This window comes from Mytilus californianus, unplaced genomic scaffold (assembly GCF_021869535.1).
Source record: "Mytilus californianus isolate M0D057914Y unplaced genomic scaffold, xbMytCali1.0.p SCAF_11, whole genome shotgun sequence".
NCBI lineage: Eukaryota > Metazoa > Mollusca > Bivalvia > Mytilida > Mytilidae > Mytilus > Mytilus californianus.
In genome coordinates this window covers 60,301,696-60,317,204 of record NW_026262593.1, presented here as the reverse complement: position 1 = coordinate 60,317,204, position 15,509 = coordinate 60,301,696, and the positions used below count along the sequence as shown (strand labels likewise).

The 15,509-nt window shown below is 30.0% G+C and overlaps 1 protein-coding gene across 11 annotated transcripts in view; it reads left to right on the top strand.

Moving 5' to 3' along the window:
* LOC127720422 (paramyosin-like) overlaps positions 1–14,402 on the top strand; it is a 76,945-nt gene extending 62,543 nt beyond the window's left edge. For 7 of the 11 annotated variants that reach the window (XM_052227003.1, XM_052227006.1, XM_052227005.1 and 4 more), the window contains 5 exons: positions 769–944; positions 1,464–1,499; positions 3,577–3,741; positions 7,735–7,915; positions 9,520–14,402. In XM_052227003.1, the coding sequence (XP_052082963.1) occupies positions 769–944; positions 1,464–1,499; positions 3,577–3,741; positions 7,735–7,915; positions 9,520–9,771 (810 nt within the window). In that variant the 3' untranslated portion in view covers positions 9,772–14,402. Of the gene's footprint in view, positions 1–768; positions 945–1,463; positions 1,500–3,576; positions 3,742–7,715; positions 7,916–9,509 lie in introns of all 11 variants that reach the window. The other 4 variants (XM_052227008.1, XM_052227009.1, XM_052227011.1 and 1 more) reach the window with 4 other exon arrangements.
* Positions 14,403–15,509: the final 1,107 nt, after the last annotated feature.

The window sequence follows — 15,509 nt, the reverse complement described above, 5'->3', positions numbered from 1 at the left end:
TTTATTTTTGCATGATGTTATTGTTAATTGGTGGAATGTTGCTCGATTGTAATGACTTTTTGCTAAAGAAAGTTTATAGCATAACATATTTTAGCGGATTTACAAAGTGAAAAAGTGTTATGTTTTGGCAACTAAGGGAGTTAAGAACAATGCTACAGATATATCAACAAAATGTCTTTTTGACTTTATGTTTTGTTGGTTTGCTGTCTCATTGATATATTCCTTTCACTTCCTTTTATTCTTTCCTACAATATGCATAAATTTCATGAAATAAAACAGGATTTTTTTTTATCTTTATCTATATAAATTATATGTAAGAAATGATGGCAGTGAATTCCTTACTTTTGTTGAATGGCCTTAATATGTCACAATATATGTAGTATACAGTTTATAGATGTAATTTTATGTTGTAGAAGTTGTACATATATTTAAAAAGCACAGTATAAAATGCATGAAAATAGTTTATTAGAATTATTATAACAATTACATATTTTCTTCTGTATTTTAGTTAGCATTTTCACTTTCATTATCCAATTCCATTATTATAGATTTCATGTCAAAAATGCCTAGTACACTTTTTTTTTAATCCAGCAAAAAAGTTTCTAATATTTAAAAGGATTTTTATGATTATGAACGAATGTATTTTTTGTTATTTCTAAAAACTTACTTGTTTAATGATAAAGAATTAAGATTAAAGTTTTAAAAGTGTCTGAAATTTTACATTAGGTTATATGTGATATAATTGTGTTTCATCATATTTAAATATAGCAACAGCACATGACAGAGGTTGGTAAGAGGTCAATGATGGATCAGATTGTAAGACTACAAAAGGAGATAAAAGACTTACAGTATGAACTGTTGACTGTGAATGAGAGAAGAGAAATGCAGGAACGAAAATACGAAGAGAGGAAGATGAAGACTAAAGTCAAACTCATGAGAGCCAGGTATGATTGAACAAATATTTCAAGAATCTGATTGGACGATTTGCCTTACTAGCTTCAGTGTATGGAATTCTATTTCTCAGAATCTGTATAATATTTCACATTCCTAAATATATTGGTAATTTAAAAGTTCCCTAAAACTGTAAAACATCATATTGTGGCCTTGATATTTGTTTTTGTCATAAAAAGTGCAACCTTGCATGTTTCAGAATTCAGAATAAAATTTCTATACATTGTAGTTATAATATATATATAATACATGTATACAGCATGTTATATATGTTCAGTAGTGCATAGCCACTTATGGTCATCTAGAGGATACAGAATCCATTTAAAAATTTCTTACAAATCATGTCTGAAATTAAGTTTCATCAAACTGAAAAAAAATTACTTTCAGCAATGAATGAAATTAAAATATATTTATTGGAATAGAAATTTATAAGACACTTTTAAAATTAATTATATCCATTTCTAGTTGCATTGTAGCTGACTTAGTTTTTATTTTCATGTATCCATTTTCAGGAGCTTTGTCTCAGATGACATTGTTATGCAAAGGAAGTAGGTCTTTTGAATTTTTTTTTTTTAGAATATTATTTTTGTTATTAGATGTGAATTCCCATCAAAATGCACATATTGTAAACACAAGTAATATTATTTTAATCAGATATGTAAAAATGTATTGGATATTTCAACGTTATATGTATAGTCACAGCTTCGTGTATAAGATCACTGGAATGAATATGCATGTAGGCTTCAGAAATGTTCTTCCTTTTAAAGTGAAAGAGGCATATTATTAATACGCCTAGAAGTTCTTCACTTTGGTTAAGTATAGTTAGGTCCATTCCTCAGAAACTTTGTGGGGTATACAATTAATAATTCCCCTTACATTCTTCATCTATATATAGAACATTTAATGACTGTTCAACAGCAAATATTACATGCATATCCAAGACAAAAGCATAAAATATGAATATAACCTGCTTTGTACTAGACCAACACATTTGGGTCACTGTGACCTATATTGTACACTTGATTGTCATCAGTCAAGATTGTGTTTATGTTAACATCTTTTTGATACCCATTGTGGCATATAAATGATATTTAACCCATACAATCATTTTGTAAAGCCTAACAGATTTCATGGATATTTGAGTCACCTTGACCATCTGTTCATGCTTGGGTATCTTGGTTAGGATCTGCATTTAAAATCATTTCCCAGAGATCCAATGTTGATTCTCTTAAAAACTTCACTGCTATATCCATACGAAGTTCTGCTATATATAGGTCACTGAGACTTATATTTTATCCTTAACGTTATGTGTTCTCATATATGGGATATCTCTTGTACCCTTTTGAGTAATGCCAGGGAATTTTTTACTCCTATGAAAGCCTTGTATAATGAAAAAAAAAATCCTATTTAGATCATCATCATCTTCATTCATAGTTTATCAGAAAATCATTAAATATGAAGGTTAACAGATATCATTGGGATTTCCCTATTTCAAAAAGTACTTTCTTGAGATTTACATCAGTTTTTTTATTTTTTTTATTAAAAGGTAGTAAAAGAAAAATAATTAAATTTTAGTAACATATATCTCATTAAGTATATCAGGAATATAGTCAAAAGGATTTTAATATGATTCATATAATGAAATCAAAGATAGATTAAACTTAGATGGTGAGATTTCTGAGATAAAAGCAAAGGTATTTCAGGACTGTTGACTATTGAGATTTCATACTAATTTCTGCAGGTATTTGGTTTTTTTTAGGGTTGGGGAGGGGGAGAGATGGATCTACATTTAACAGATGTTAATTTTTGTTGTTGAACAGGCCTTTAATATAATGTGCATGTTGACTGATTGTGTATTCATATCCTGTTTTTTTTTCAAAGATTAAAATTCAAAATAGGTAAAAAAAAAGAAGAAAAAGTGCATGATGGTTATTCATTATGGGTTATAGTAATCTCTTTGATTTAGTCACTATTTATGTGGGTTTTCTGACACAATGCTCTCTGAATAATTTATTATTTATTTATGCATGATTTACAGGTCATTACATATAGATTTTAGTTACATAGATGCCTACTGGGTTTGTGTAGAAATGCTTTTAGGTGTATAGTAAAAATGGAAAATTGGTTATCAAAATAATTTTGAGAAAGGTACAATAAAACTGCGAAATTAGTGGCTAGTTTGCAGACTGATAAAATTTGGAATCTTCTTTTGATCAGATAAAGAATAAGTCATTACAAAACATATTACAATAACTTTGTCCAACTCCATCTCTTGATCAACAGCAAAAAGCATGAATTCGTAAACAAATTGTATCACAAATGGTTAGTTATATTGTTAAGAATCTTTTTATAAGTATTTAGAGTAGAAAAGGTCTAAATCAACACTGCCCATATGAAATAGTTCAATTTAAGTAGTTTTTGTTTTGATAACTCACACTGCAGCTTCGGCAGAAAGATATTATAAAAGCCCTAACGTGTGTGCAAATGATAACTTTATTTGGCAAAAAGATGCAACCATTCAATCAATCAGTTCTATTTGGAAAAAGTTTGATTGCAGAAAAAAAAAAGAGTAAACAAAAGATTTTTTAAAGAAAAACATAACGAAATCCTTTTTTTTATTTGCAGAGAGATATATTCTAAGGAGAGAGCAAGGATGCAGGAGCAGATTGGACGATGTGAAGAGGATCTGAGATTGACGAGGAATTCTCTCAGGAAGGAAATGGACTGGAAGGAGAAAATGGATAAAAATTATCAACAGCTCTTGCATGATAAAAGGGAATTAATGTCACAGTAAGTAAACCAGGTTAATATAGACAAACAGGGGCAGAAATTGATTTTAGGTTAGGGTGCGTGTGACTTTTTTAGACGTTTTTTATGCCCCAAAATTATTTTCTGATTTTAGGGAGAGCGCATGTCTCCACGTGAATATGCCCCTGAGAAAAGTTTATAAAAAATTATACCCTCAAAATCTTTTTTCAATGATAGAATAGAACTTATGGTTATCCAAATATGTGTGTACAAACAAAACCAAGAAAACTTTAGATGCCATGAAAATTACTGTTAAATGAAATTTATTTATGGTGTGTGTACTTTTATTGAACTTTATGATATAGCTAATTTTTGTTTTGCCTTGACAGAGTCAAAAAGCGAGACATAAGTATGCTGTTTCCGGCATCGGCGGCGGCAACAATGTAATAGTTTGTGATTAGGTCTAGATTATGGTGAACCACTAGTGGTAGGTCAATGATATTTGGTATGCAGTTGTATTAGCAATGGCACATTTCATTACCATGCAGATTATTTGGCCCTGCCCCCTCAGTCATGATCTATTGACTTCTAAACTTTGCTTAGTTTACATGTATTAGTTTGTGATTAGGTCAGTTTATGGGGAACCACTAGTGGTAGGTCAATGATATTTGGTATTTAGTTGTATAAGCATTTGCATATCTCATTTCCATGGAGATATTTGGCCCCGCCCCCTGAGTCATAGTTAATTGACTTTGAAAATTTTGCTTAGTTTTCATGTATTAATTTGTGATTGGGTCCGTTTAAGATGAACCACTAATATTAAGTCGATGATATTTTGTATGCAAATGTATTGGCATTAAGTTTCATTTCCATGGAGATTATATAACCCCACCCCCTCATTATGGTTCATTGACTTTGAAACTTTCACATAGTTTACAAGTTAATGTTTGTGTTTAGGTTTGATTAAAGGGAACAACTTATGAAAAGTTAATGGTATTTGGTATGCAGTTGTATTAGCATTGGCACATCTCATTTTCATTTTTCATTAGCCCTGTACCTTCAGTCATGGTTCATTGACTTTGAATATTTGCATAACTTACATGTTAAAGTATTGCTATTTTAATTTCATTTGAATCATCAAAATAACAAATAGGCGAGACATATTTCTGTGATAACAGTTTATTAATGTATGTGTAGCTTTTTTATACGACCGCAAACAAATTTTTGTGGTCGTATATTGGTATGACGTTGGCTTCGTCGTCGTCCGAAGACACATTAGTTTTTCACTCTAACTTTAGTTTAAGTGAATGGATCTCTATGAAATTTTACCATAAGGTTCAATACCACAAAAGGAAGGTGGGGATTGATTTTGGGGGTTATGGTACCAACAGTTAAGGAATTAGGGGCCAAAAATAAGCATTTTTGTAACTTCCAGACATAACTTGTGTGTAAGTGTATGGATCTCTCTGACATTGTATCACAAGGATCCATATCACAAAGGGAATGCTGGGATTGATTTTGGGGGTAATTGCCTTCAAATTTTAGGAATTAGGGGCAAAAAAGGGGCAAAAAACAAGCATTTTTCTAGTTTCATGACAATAACTTGTGTGTAAGTGTATGGATCTTTATGAAATTGTACTACAAGGTTCCATATCACAAAGGGAAAGCTGGAAATGAGTTTGGGGGTAATTGCCCAAAAAGTTTAGGAAAAAGGGGCCAAAAAGGGGCCAAAAATAAGCATTTTTCTAGTTTCCAGACAATAACTTGTGTTCAGGTGTATGGATCTCTCTGAAATTGTACTGCAAGGTACCATACCACAACGGGAAGGCTGGGATTGATTTTGGGGGTAATTCCCTCAAAATTTTTAGGAATTGGGGGGCCATAAAAGGGCCGTAAAAACAAGCATTTTTCTAGTTTCAGGACAATAACTTGTGTGTAAGTGTATGGATCTTTATGAAATTGTACTGCAAGGTTCTATATCACAAAGGGAAAGCTGGGTTTGAGTTTGGGGGTAATTGCCCTAAACGTTTAAGAATTTGGGGCCAAAAAGGGGCCAAAAAACAAGCATTTTTCTAGTTTCCAGACAATAACTTGTGTTCAAGTGTATGGATCTCTCTGAAATTATACTGCAAGGTACCATACCACAAAGGGAAGGCTGGAATTGAGTTTGGGGGTGATGAATCATAAGGGGGTTCAAAAAATTTGGGGGGGGGATTTTTTTTTCCTTTTTTTTCTTTAAATTTTTCCTTTTTAAATTGGTTATTTCTGATTTATATATAAAAGCAGATAATAATGATATGGTTTGAATAGGTAAATTAAAAATTCTAAGTTCTTAGACCACTTTCATTCTGTGTCAGAAACCTATGCTGTGTCAAATATTTAATTACAATCCAAATTCAGTGCTGTATCAAGCTTGAATGTTGTGTCCATACTTGCCCCAACTGTTCATGGTTCGATTTCTGCGGTCGTATCAAGCTGCGCCCCAGCGGAGCATTTTATTATGGTTTGTGCTTTCATTTATAGCTTCAGTAAATTCATATGCCATATTATTGCTATATACTGTGAATGCCATATTATTGCTGTATTCTGTGAACCAACTTTTTTTAGTGAAGAAATAATTTTTTCCATGACTGTCCTTGTAAAAAAATATTGCAAATATAATAAAATCAGATCTTCCTTTGTATAGATACATTACAATAATTAGAAAATCACAATGAAAATGAAAAACACAAAACAAAGTTGGTTTTCAGTATGTCTGAATGTTGTCTGTATACAGCATACATATATTGATTGATTTACAATCTTTTAATTATGGCGTTGCATTATTATCTCTGAAACTGTTGATTGTTGGTGGTTTGGAATGATTATGCTTTTTACTTTTTTTAAATTTGCATGAAAAAATTCTAATTAATCATTCAAAATAACCAGCATTCACTGAGCAAAATACACACACTATCAGAGGTAATTTTAATGGAATCACCTTGTGTGTTTTATAATCTGTACTTTATTTCCTAAAATGTACCATCACAATTTTCACATACAACAAAAGAATATAATATGCATGTAGCTTTCAAAATAGTACTTTTGACTTAATATATATTTCATATTTGCACAAAAATGTAGACAATTTTACTGATTTCAAGCATATAAAACTGATTCCAAGCATAAAAATATATGGTTGATAAAATGGTGCCAAAATTATTGATTTTTATGCAACTTTTATAATATGCTACATAGTGACAAACTTATATGCTTGCAGCTTGCACTAGCACAGCTTGATTCTTGTGGCTAATTTCACTTTGCTCATGGTACTTTTTGATTTCAAATATAGAAAGAACAATCACAACAAAGTTTAGTAATACAAACTTTCTTGTGATCTAATAAGAAATTTTAACCTGACTTGGCATTATAAATTTAGTAAAACAGTCAAAAAAAATTATTAGATGTCCAAAAATTTATAAATTTCCTTCTTTCGTAAAGTGGAAAATTTTTGTGTTGGATAACTTATGCCCATTTTGCGATGAGGATTAAATCACTCTAACACTCCCTTTCAAAAAGGAGGGTCTGGGTGGGGCTTACAGAATAGAGAAAAATGGACCAAGACTACAGAAAATGGGCAAAAAATGTAAAGAATAGAGAATAATGGGGTGCTAAGATATAAAAAATTGAGAATATTTGTAAAAAATGTAAAGAATAGAGAAAAATTACCTAAAAATTTAAAATGATAAACAGAAATAAAGGACCCCCCATACAGACCCATAATTTGGAACAAGAAAAATGTAAAAATAATACCACATGAATAAGTTTGGCTCAAAAAATCATTGATTCCACATAAAATTAATCACTTTATACCAGTAATATGTTCTTCTGTAGATTTGAGTAGCAATTTTCTTTACCTTTCATAGAAATTTACCTCTCTGAAAGAAGCACTTGTATTGTGTTGTGATTTTTCTCACCCCCTGTAGTATAGTTGCTCTGGCATATATATACTAACACGCCAAATAATGTTGTTTCAGCCACTCACATTTATTACAGGATTACGGACCACGAGGAGGAAATACGGGAAAAACGCAGAATGGTCTCGACATTACAAGTCCGTACAAAGTTTCTAGAGGAGGAGAATTCACGACTTCAAGATCGTATAGATCAGATTTTACAACAGAAAAATGCTTTAGATAAATTACTGAAGGCATACAAAGTTGGCAAAGATAGAGAGGTAACTATTGTTAAGACTTGTTTATGGCTTTAAAAATTGATAATGATAGCTAGAAAAATAGAGAAATATGAAGACTGTATGTTGCCCTCTAGATTTAGCTGTCTCAGTGATGTATACCCAACTTTTCTTTTTATTCATACAATTCTTTCATGTAGAAAAACATAAGAATTTTTTTAATAACTACGAGTAAAAATTAAGTCTAAAGATTGTTGAAATAGAAGAATGGTCAATAATTAAAAAAGTGAAAAATCAGTTGTGTATTTTTGTCGAGCGTTCGACTTTAGTCGAAAAAACGAGACATAGTGATCCTACATTCCGTCGGTGGCGGCGTCCACAAATATTCACTCTGTGGTTAAAGTTTTTGAAATTTTAATAACTTTCTTAAACTATCCTGGATTTCTACCAAACTTTGACAGAAGCTTGTTTATGATCATAAGATAGTATCCAGAAGTAAATTTTGTAAAAATAAAAATTCCATTTTTTCCGTATTTTACTTATAAATGGAATTAGATTTTCTGCCAGGAAACAACACATTCACTCTGTGGTTAAAGTTTTTAAAATTTTAATAACTTTCTTATACTAATTTGGATTTGTACCAAACTTGGAAAGAAGCTTGTTTATGATCAAAAGATAGTATCTAGAAGGAAATTTTGTAAAAAAATAAATCCATTTTTTCTGTATTTTACTTTTAAATGGACTTAGATTTTCTGTCAGGAAACAACATATTCACTCTGTGGTTAAAGTTTTTAAAATTTTAATAACTTTCTTATACTATTTTGGATTTGTACCAAACTTGGACAGAAGCTTGTTTATGATCAAATGCTAGTATCTAGAAGGAAATTTTGTTTTCTTCCAGTTAACATTACATTCAGTCTGCAGTTAAAGTTTTTAAACATTTATTAGATTCATAAACTATCCTGAATTTTTACCAAACTTGGAAAGAAGCTTCTTACAATCAAAAGATAGTATCAAGAGGAATATTTTTATTGATTTACTTCCTCATTTTTGTTGAGCCTGCGATTAACAGAAAAAGTAGGCGAGACACTGGGTTCCGCGGAACCCTTATGATTTTTTTTTAAACAGGAATTTATTGGGGAAAAAATTCACAATAACACAAAAAAATTAGGAAATTTTGACTGTCACTAGAAAAGTAGGATTATTGTATTGGGAAAGTATACATACTTTTGACTATATTTCAAGATAATGATAGTTTCTACTTTCTCTTTAGCTTTCTTATCAGTTTTTTTTCAGTATCTGTGTAATTAGTAGTTTCGGATCATATATAAACACAACAATGTTGCCTTTAGTCTCTAATACTTATATAAAACACCTGTGTTCTCAAACTATGTATTGTTTAATTTTTGGTTGATTAACATCTAGTGTCAAAAATTTCATGCATATTTTGGATGAACCAAAATGTAATATAATACGATAATTCTTTTGCTTCATTCATATAATGGCAAACTTTGCACCTGGCTGATTACTTTTCTGTCAAAATGGAAATTAGATGTTTATGTTTATTCACTTTGAACTAACATTCATAAGTTTCTTTCTAACAATCTTTTTTCTGATCTTCTGTCTCTTATTTTTTTAGTTCTTTTCAGATATCCAGAGCAATTACTCCCGAGACTCATAGCCACTCACACAGCATTGCAGGGGGTACCAGTGGAATCGGTAGTAATGCAGACACAAGCTGGGCCAATGATCCTGACCATTATGTAGAAAGTTTAGTTCCGTTCCGTAATCAGTCTATAGATAACTACCTCAATCGAACCTACCCCTCAAGTCACATGATTGATTTATATCGTGGAGAGACAGGTAGCGAGGAATCGTTTGGCCAAGATTACAGCACATGACGACTGGATAGAACTTTAGTTTATTTATAACTATATTAAGTTGAAATATTCGTAAATGTGTTATATAAAGTGATTGTTTTATATAAGGATGATAGGGTTATTTTATAATAATATCCCTAATAAGATTAACACAGTATTAAAATGGCAGTTGGGAGTCCGTCCAAAATGTGTTATTGTGTATGATTCAAGAACCAGTCCACGTTTTACAAAATTCTTAAGATTAAAAGTACTTGCAAGTCATGAGCATTTCAGTACTACTTACAATCAATTTTAATCATAAGATTTTTGCGAAAAGTGTCGCTGAAAAAAGGACTGGAAATTTGCTACAGTATAGGTTTGTCCAAATTTTGATAATTAATTAATCTTTCTAAAGAAAAAAAAAAAAAATAAGAAAGAAAAGAATATGATAGAGTGATTTTCCCCTCAATTTTGTAATTTATTTAGCAATAATATTTAAAATGAGTGTCACTTTAAATGGAAACAGTTTTAGATGAATATTACTCATATCTGAATGAAAAGATGTTCAGTCGTTGAGTATAATTTGGCATGAGAACGATTTAGACAAAATTATACTGTAGTTTAAATTTCCTATAATACAAAAACAATGCACTAGTTTAATTATGCAAAGTATCAGATATCAAAAGTCATAATTTGCCTTAAAATGTACATTAATACATGGTGCCAAAAACTCATGAGGCCAACGTTAAGTTTTCTCTAAATCATAGAGAAAATTTGAAATCCAAAAATCCATATTTTCAGTATGAAACAATATGTTCCAAATCATTTACTTTTGTAAAATTTGTCCTTCTACATATTTAACATACGGGAAACCATATTTATTTGTATAGATATGTAGTATTTATTTCACAAGTGCCATGCTTAGTTTTATTTATTTATAAAATATGCTAAATTAAACAGATTAGATAAGTCAGTATTCATGCAATCATGTAAGAAGTTGATGTTGTCCAGAAAAAAACAATCTCGATGTAACTTTTTAAATTAGAATTAGGAGATATTTATTCACATCTATTTAATAATGCTAAATTAAACACATTAGATCAGTCAGTATTCATACAATCATGTCAAAAGGTTGGTGTTGTCCAGAAAAAAATCTCGATGTAACTTATTAAATTAGATTTAGGGAAATATTTTTATACATCTAGTTTTTAACATTTTATAGTTTCCTTGGTAGTGTGTTAGTATGATTTATCTACATAAGATAACTTTTCGCTTTATACAGCTTCTAACTTATTCATAATTGAAAGGTTTATGGAAGTTGTTTTCTTAACATTTGAAAGATGGATTGAATAACTGATAGATTTTCCATAAAAATCCAAATTTTTTAAAGTTGTTTTTTTAAGGTTTGAAAGATGGATTGAATAATTTCAAATATTAATAATAAAAGTCACAGGAATAAATGTTAAGCTTTTATTTGTTTTTGGGAAAGATTCCTCTTATAAAACTGAAAGAATATATTTAAGTTAAAAGGGTAGCATCTCTACTGTTTTGTGAAATAGAACTTTATCCACTTGAAAAATTCTTGACTTAGATTTCATTTATCTAGATGGTTCTTATACCTTTGTATTTTAGACATGTTATTCTGAAAACAATAGATTTTTAAAATTTGATATAAGGGTTTTAGTAAGCTTGTTTCTTGAATCAAAATTTGTGAAAGTTCATAAAAGTCGAATTGGGATTTTCAATAATTTTTACAAGGGTTTAGTAATTTTCACTATTAAAGTGAAAATGGGAAGTAGAGACCCCTTTTGCAGGCTAGTATGAAGTGAAAAGTTATCTCTATATCATTCCATGTCCACCCTTCAGTCACGTCTTGTTTTTGGTAGTTTCGTTGTTCATAGGTGAAATGTATTTATCTGGGAACTTACATTATCAGCTGGAAGAAAAAAAAAATAGTCAGAAACATTCACCTGATTCTTAAAAATGAAAATGGTTTATAAATTAAGACTTATCATAATTTTCATTTTATTTATATTTATGAAGATTTTATTCATAAGACATAAAACAAATATAAATTATGAAATCTAACTATTTGTGTTAGTAATGTGGATTTTGATTAGACGTCATTTAGATATTTTGAGGGTGTAAAATACATGATTGACCTTTCAGAATGCTTATGGCATTTGTTTTAGTCTAAAAATTCATTTAACAGCTGAGAGATTGTATTTACATTACAATAGGAATAACTGTAATGTATTTTAATTCTGGCAACTGTCAGTCTAAGATTTTACAGTCCTATATATCTGTTTTTTTGCTAGGCTAATATGTCACCAGAAAACAATTTGATATGGTAAAATCAGTGATTGACATCTACCAGTATAAAAATAGAACAGTTATTCCTGATCTTTGTATGGTAGGTTCCCAGATAGTCATTGAATGTTTTCTGCATGCTGTTTTCATTTTGCCCAATTTATTTCAAGATTTTATTTACAATTTTATCAATATTTGTATAAAATTTTATGAAAATAACTGAAAAAAAAGTCAGTTTTGTTAATGGGAATTTTTTCAGTATAAAACATTTGTACTCAATAGAAATTTATAGTGACTATTGTGAAAACATATTTACATGTTTTTTTTTGTAAAACACAGATGTCCTCTGTGTCGGGAGTGAAAGAAGAAAGAAGCTTGTACCATATTTAGACAAGAATTTCTTGAGGGATGCATCATTGAAACTTTAAAATTACAGTCAAACCTTCCATCATTGAATGTTTTTATCTTAGGTTAAAAGGAGAGGTTTTAATGGAAATTGTTAACCTATCATAAGATCATGAAATAAGATTTGACTTTAATTTTACACACAGAATATATAATGGTAGATATCTTGTAGGCTTAGTGAGTTTTTATAATCAAAGTCACCATACATCCTAGTTTTAATTTCGATAGTAGCTCTTTATGTAGGATAGTTGTAGGTGATTTAGGTGAGCCATCTTCTACAAAGGCGCTGTGAGTCGTAGTAACATGTAGATAACTTGTACTGTCACAGCTAAGCAGGAATTATACAAATTCTCAAAATACTATCAATGACTTAGGTTTTCCATATTTATTTTTTTTCAGAATTTAAAATTTTTCTCCATGTGAATGCTCTTTCTATATTTGAATATGAGGTATAAATACAAAATATTGCATTTAGATTTAAAAACTATTTATTTTAATTAGGCCATCAAATGCTGATTTGTTTCTCTACACAAATAATATTACATGCTATATTATATGATAAAAACAGTTTCTAAAAAAAAATCAAGATATGTTCAAATGATTAGAAATTTAGTTGTTTGAGGGAATTGGTTCCATAGTTGAACACATTTTGTTTTACAAAAAAGGAAAAGCTATGATATTAATTTAAAATATAACTTTGATTATCTTTGTATCTTCATGGAAAACTTCAGAAAAGCATATAATTGGTATATTTTTTTTTTGCTGAAAGTCTGTAGTAACACCTGACTAATAATTTTTGAGGGATTTCCAAAATAGATAGTCTCTTCTACTTTGTATGACGATAATTTTCAGTATCATACAGAAACCTTTATTTTATTAGCATTTACCCATCACTAATGTAGCATTTTACTACATAAAGAATCATTATTAACATTCTAGTCTTAATAAAACATTCTCAAATTATTTCCATTTATACATAAATTCCTAATAACAGTGACATTATTGTATATTTTTCATATCATTTCTTGTAAAAAATGCCATTTTTCTGTGAAGTCACATTCTAAAATCTTAGATATTACAACAATCAATTTTTTTGGAAGATCTGAAGCCATATTCTAAGAAAATTCCTCGATTTAATGTATTGTTATACACAATTTTGGAATATTAGACCTCTGGTGTTATTTTGCCGTCCATTTCCTCATTAGATATGTACATTTATTTATATATTTACCTTTGTGCTGGAATATAAGATGCTATCTTAATGGCAGCTTTAATGCCAAATAACTGTGATATTTATTTGTATATACCGTCCATTCCAATTTTACAGTTGTTAAAATAACCACACATGATACAAAATTTTTACATTTTATTAGTGGTCTGTATTAATCCAGATTCATGTTAGAACTACTTTTTTAAAGGATTAATACTTTTGTTACTTATTTTTTTTCTTTGATATTTATTTTGTAGAATTTTAAAATATTTAAAAATTACTGAAATAATTTTGCTTTTATAGATGTTTTTTTTTAAATATAATATAGTCTTTTTATTTAATTTACACTTGTTTACAATAACAAGTTAGTGGTAAAAGTTTTTACAAATTAGTTTTTTCTTTAAATTTACAATGAAAAAAATAATGTGCAAGACCTAGAAGTCCACATTGATTTTTAACATTTTCCTGTGATTTAATTTTAATATACAAAAGTATATGATAATTAATTGTTAGAAAAAAAGGACATAAAAGAGTTTTAATTTATGTTTATTGATCAAGTACATGTACTAAGAGAGAAACTGAATATCTGTTTTAGCAGAATGCTTGTGAATCAGATTTGACTTAAACTTGGTAGAAATTCTCATTAATAGTTGTTATGAATTTGTACAACATTGTCTTATTTTGAATAAAATGTTGAGCATTTTTTAAAGTAAAACATTTTTATATTTATTAAATCATAAAAATATAATATATTGTTTATTTTCTTTCTTTTTTAAAAAAAATAAGAAGATGTGGTATAGATGCCAATGAGAATACTCTCCACCAGCAACCAAATGACATAGAAGTTAGCATCTACAGTGGCGTATCCAGAAATTTTCATAAGTGGGGGTCCACTGACTACCCTGAGAGGGGGCCCGCTTCGGTCATGCTTCAGTGATTCTCTATGTAATCAACCAAATTTTTCCCAGAAAAGGGGGGTTCCTTGCAAGGTCTAGATGTCTGTCAGACAGGGTTCACCTGACCTCGACCACCTTTTCATGGATCAGTGATCAAGTTAAGTTTTCATGGTCAAGTCCGTATCTCAGAAAACTATTAGCAATAGGTCAACTATATCTGGTATATGGAATGATTGTAAGGTGTACAAGTCCAACTGGTCGGTTTCATGACATTGTCCTCATGTTCAAGGTTCGTTGGTCAATGTTAAGCTTTTGTGGTTTCATCTGTTTCGTGGATACTGTAAGCAATAAATCAGCTGTTTTTGATGTATGGTGTTGTTGAAAGGTGTACATGTCTGACTGGCAGGTTTCATCTGACCTTGACCTTTTTCATGGTTCATTGGCCAAGGTCTAGTTTTCATGGTTTTTGCTCGACATAGGGATAGTGATCTGGCTTTATATTTTAGAAGGTGGAAGACCTGGATGCTTCATACTTTGTATATAGATGCCTCAGTCACATGTCCATTGTCCTTGACCTCATTTTCTTGGTTCAGTGACTACTTGAAAAAAAGTTCAGATTTTTTGGAATGTTAAATTCTTTCTTATTATAAGTAATAGGATAACTATATTTGGTATGTGTGTACCTTGCAAGGTCCTCATGCCTGTCAGACAGTTTTCACTTGACCTCGACCTCATTTCATGGATCAGTGAACAAGGTTAAGTTTTTGTGGTCAAGTCCATATCTGAGATACTATAAGCAATAGGTCTACTATATTTGGTGTATGTAATGATAGTAAGGTGTACATGTCAAACTGGCAGGTGTCATCTGACCTTGACCTCATTTTCATGGTTCAGTGGTCATAGTTTAGTTTTTGTGTTTTGGTCTGTTTTTCTAATACTGTATGCAATAGGTCAACTTG